The following is a 5,000-nucleotide window of genomic DNA, read 5'->3' on the forward strand; positions in this document are numbered from 1 at the left end:
TGTGTGTGTGTGTGTGTGTGTGTGTGTGTGTGGTGTGTGTGTGTGTTGTGTGTGTGCGTGCGTGTGTGTGTGTGTGTGTGCGTGTGTGTGCGAGGGAGAGTATGAGAAAGAGAAAGAGAGGAGAGAGAGAGAGAGAGAGAGAGAGAGAGAGAGAGAGAGAGAGAGAGAGAGAGAGAGAGAGAGGGGGAGATAGAGAGAGAGAGAGAGAGAGAGAGAGAGAGAGAGAGAGAGAGAGGGGGGAGATAGATGTCAGCAGTAAATGTGAGGAGAGGAACCACAGCGAGGTCTGGTTAGTTAGTGTGACGCATGGAGCCGCTCTAAGTGGAGCTGGTGGACAAGTGACGGAGACACAGAGGACACAGAGGACACAGAGAGGAGACAGAGGAGAGAGAGGAGACAGAGGAGAGAGAGGAGACAGAGGAGAGAGAGGAGACAGAGGAGACAGAGGAGACAGAGGAGACAGAGAGGAGACAGAGGAGACAGAGGAGAGAGGAGAGGACAGAGGAGACAGAGAGGAGACAGAGGAGACAGAGGAGACAGAGGAGACAGAGGAGACAGAGGAGACAGAGGAGACAGAGAGGAGACAGAGAGGAGACAGAGGAGACAGAGGAGACAGAGGAGACAGAGGGAGACAGAGGAGACAGAGGAGACAGAGGAGACAGAGGAGACAGAGAGGAGACAGAGGAGACAGAGGAGAAGAGACAGATGAGACAGAGGAGACAGAGGAGACAGAGGAGACAGAGGAGACAGAGAGGAGACAGAGGAGACAGAGGAGACAGAGGAGAGAGAGGAGACAGAGGAGACAGAGGAGACAGAGAGGAGACAGAGAGGAGACAGAGGAGACAGAGAGGAGACAGAGAGGAGACAGAGGAGACAGAGAGGAGACAGAGAGGAGACAGAGAGGAGACAGAGGAGACAGAGAGGAGACAGAGAGACAGAGGAGACAGAGAGGAGACAGAGAGGAGACAGAGAGGAGACAGAGGAGACAGAGAGGAGACAGAGAGGAGACAGAGGAGACAGAGAGGAGACAGAGGAGACAGAGGAGACAGAGAGGAGACAGAGAGGAGACAGAGGAGACAGAGAGGAGACAGAGGACACAGGGAGACAGAGAGGAGACAGAGAGGAGACAGAGGAGACAGAGAGGAGACAGAGGAGACAGAGGAGACAGAGAGGAGACAGAGAGGAGACAGAGGAGACAGAGAGGAGACAGAGAGACAGAGGAGACAGATGAGACAGAGAGGAGACAGAGAGGAGACAGAGGAGACAGAGGAGACAGAGAGGAGACAGAGGAGACAGAGGAGACAGAGAGACAGAGGAGACAGAGAGGAGACAGAGGAGACAGAGGAGACAGAGGAGAGAGAGGAGACAGAGAGGACAGAGGAGACAGAGGAGACAGAGGAGACAGAGAGGAGACAGAGGAGACAGAGGAGACAGAGAGGAGACAGAGGAGACAGAGGAGACAGAGAGGAGACAGAGGAGACACAGGAGACAGAGGAGACAGAGGAGACAGAGGAGACAGAGGAGACAGAGGAGACAGAGAGGAGACAGAGGAGACAGAGAGGAGACAGAGAGGAGAGAGAGAGGAGACAGAGGAGACAGAGAGGAGACAGAGGAGACAGAGAGGAGACAGAGAGGAGAGAGAGGAGACAGAGAGGAGACAGAGGAGACAGAGAGGAGACAGAGGAGACAGAGGAGACAGAGGAGAGAGAGGAGAGAGAGAGGAGACAGAGGAGACAGAGGAGACAGAGGAGACAGAGGAGACAGAGGAGAGAGAGGAGAGAGAGAGGAGACAGAGGAGACAGAGGAGACAGAGGAGACAGAGGAGACAGAGGAGACAGAGGAGAGAGAGAGGAGACAGAGGAGACAGAGGAGACAGAGAGGAGACAGAGAGGAGACAGAGGAGACAGAGGAGACAGAGGAGACAGAGAGGAGACAGAGGAGACAGAGGAGACAGAGGAGACAGAGGGGAGACAGAGGAGACAGAGGAGAGAGAGGGAGACAGAGAGGAGACAGAGGAGAGAGGGGAGACAGAGGAGACAGAGGAGACAGAGGAGACAGAGGAGACAGAGAGGAGACAGAGGAGAGAGGGAGACAGAGGAGACAGAGGAGACAGAGGAGACAGAGGAGACAGAGAGGAGACAGAGGAGACAGAGGAGACAGAGGGGACAGAGGAGGCAGAGGAGACAGAGGAGACAGAGGAGACAGAGGAGACAGAGGAGACAGAGAGGAGACAGAGGAGACAGAGGAGACAGAGGAGACAGAGGAGACAGAGAGGAGACAGAGGAGACAGAGGAGACAGAGGAGACAGAGGAGACAGAGAGGAGACAGAGGAGACAGAGGGGACAGAGGAGGCAGAGGAGACAGAGGAGACAGAGGAGACAGAGGAGACAGAGGAGACAGAGAGGAGAGAGAGAGAGAGGAGACAGAGGAGACAGAGGAGACAGAGGAGAGAGAGGAGACAGAGGAGACAGAGGAGGACAGAGGAGACAGAGGAGAGAGAGGAGAGAGAGGAGAGAGAGGAGACAGAGGAGAGAGAGGAGAGAGAGGAGAGAGAGGAGACAGAGGAGACAGAGAGGAGAGAGAGGAGACAGAGGAGACAGAGGAGACAGAGGAGACAGAGGAGAGAGAGGAGACAGAGGAGACAGAGGGGACAGAGGAGACAGAGGAGAGAGAGGAGACAGAGGAGACAGAGGAGAGAGAGGAGACAGAGGAGACAGAGGAGACAGAGGAGACAGAGGAGACAGATGAGACAGAGGAGACAGAGGAGAGAGAGGAGACAGAGGAGACAGAGAGGAGACAGAGGAGACAGAGGAGACAGAGGAGACAGAGGAGACAGAGAGGAGACAGAGGAGAGAGAGGAGACAGAGAGGACAGAGAGCACAGAGAGGAGACAGAGGAGACAGAGGAGACAGATGAGACAGAGGAGACAGAGGAGACAGAGGAGACAGAGAGGAGACAGAGGAGACAGAGGAGAGACAGAGGAGAGAGAGGAGACAGAGAGGACAGAGAGGACAGAGGAGACAGAGAGGAGACAGAGGAGACAGAGAGGAGACAGAGGAGAGAGAGAGGAGACAGAGGAGACAGAGGAGACAGAGAGGAGACAGAGAGGAGACAGAGGAGACAGAGAGGAGACAGAGAGGAGACAGAGGAGACAGAGAGGAGACAGAGGAGACAGAGGAGACAGAGGAGACAGAGGAGACAGAGGAGAGACATCCTGTTCCGCTGAATCTTTTAGTGTACGGTGTGGTGCGCTCACCTAAAGGTCCCCCTCTCCACATCCTGTCCGCTGAGTCTTTTAGTGTACGGCGTGGTGCGCTCACCTAAAGGGCCCCCCTCTCCACATCCTGTCCGCTGAGTCTTTTAGTGTATAGGCTCGTGGTGCGCTCACCTAAAGGCCCCCCTCTCCACATCCTGTCCGCTGAGTCTTTTAGTGTACGGCGTGGTGCTCTCACCTAAAGATCCCCCTCTCCACATCCTGTCCGCTGAGTCTTTTAGTGTACGGTGTGGTGCGCTCACCTAAAGGGCCCCCTCTCCACATCCTGGTCCGCTGAGTCTTTTAGTGTACGGTGTGGTGCGCTCACCTAAAGGTCCCCCTCTCCACATCCTGTCCGCTTGAGTCTTTTAGTGTACGGCGTGGTGCGCTCATCTAAAGGGCCCCCTCTCCACATCCTGTCCGCTGAGTCTTTTAGTGTACGGCGTGGTGTGCGCTCACCTAAAGGTCCCCCTCTCCACATCCTGTCCGCTGAGTCTTTTAGTGTACGGCGACCCAAAGGTGAGCCGCGAGCAGCCACGGGAGGGCCGCGAGATGATTTCCAATTTCTTTTTTTTTTTAATCCAATTTTATTTTATTTTATTTTTATTTTTTTGTCAGGCCACTAACTTAGAAGCAGGCCAGGACAGTGTTTCTAGTTGTATTCTAAAATTCTATTCTATTGTATTCTAAAATGTGACTATATGAGTTTTATATTAACTTAATAAATAAACAAAAACGAAAAATCTACTTATTTCAACGAACATTTCAAACTAAATAACAGATTATGCACATAAAACACTGAAAACAACCGAAGCAACAATAGTATTTTAATGAGGCTATTATTATCGTTATTATTTTGCAACAAGTTAGCCCTCTCATAAATAGCACATATAAATGAATAACTAACTTGAACTAATATATACTTATAATAACTTAATAGGATTGAAGTGATATTTGGCTTAAAAAATCGGTCGCCTGGCAAAAAAAAAAAAAAGCCTGACGATGTGCATTGGGCTGCGGCTCTCTGACGCCTTATTTTCTGGGTCCCGGCCTGAAAAGTTTGGGAACCCCTGTTTTAGTGTACGGCGTGGTGCGCTCACCCTAAAGGTCCCCCTCTCCACATCCTGTCCGCTGAGCCGCACGTGGACGCCATCTTGGAGGAGGGAGCCGAACGCCATGTACTCGGCCAGCGCCCAGTCCAGCTGCCGCCGCCTCACCAGGTCTGCCCGGCCGCGCAGGATGCGAGACACGCCTGGAGACACACACAACACACACACACACATTTTTAAATGTTTGTTTTAGGGCTGTCAGTTTATCACGTTAATTAGATTAATTAATTAATTACACAGCAAATTATCGCGTTATGAAAATTAACTCAAAATTAATTTATTAAAAAATTATATATTTTGTATTTGTTATGAATTAAAAAATAATAATAATAATTTCAATCTCATTCATTCCATAATAACATAGAATAAACATTTACAAACTTTTTTTTTTAAATGGTCCATTTGCATGTTCTTGGTATCTGATTCTAGGGACATCTATGGATCTCAGGGAATGTATTCCCAGTGTCAGAAATACTGTGTCTGTTACGAGGCTTGAGAAAATTGTAATGAAACAAATGAGAATATCAATTAAATTTTTTTTTATCTTTGACTGTGAATAACACCATGCTCAAATTGACCAGACCTGAAAAATCTAAGCAAATGAATAAATGGAAGATGATTAAACAGAAGGTTTTGTA

At 50.5% G+C, this 5,000-nt stretch overlaps 1 protein-coding gene across 1 annotated transcript in view; it reads right to left on the bottom strand.

Moving 5' to 3' along the window:
• The window catches only part of LOC311234376 (2-oxoglutarate dehydrogenase-like, mitochondrial), a gene marked incomplete at its 3' end in the record, with an annotated part of 81,746 nt that overhangs the window by 51,242 nt on the left and 25,504 nt on the right, over positions 1–5,000 (bottom strand). The window contains 2 exon segments of the mRNA XM_084321539.1: positions 4,354–4,355; positions 4,357–4,505. Of these exon segments, the coding sequence (XP_084177665.1) occupies positions 4,354–4,355; positions 4,357–4,505 (151 nt within the window).

Source organism: Notolepis coatsorum (genome assembly GCF_963971535.1).
Source record: "Notolepis coatsorum genome assembly, chromosome: 9".
NCBI lineage: Eukaryota > Metazoa > Chordata > Actinopteri > Aulopiformes > Paralepididae > Notolepis > Notolepis coatsorum.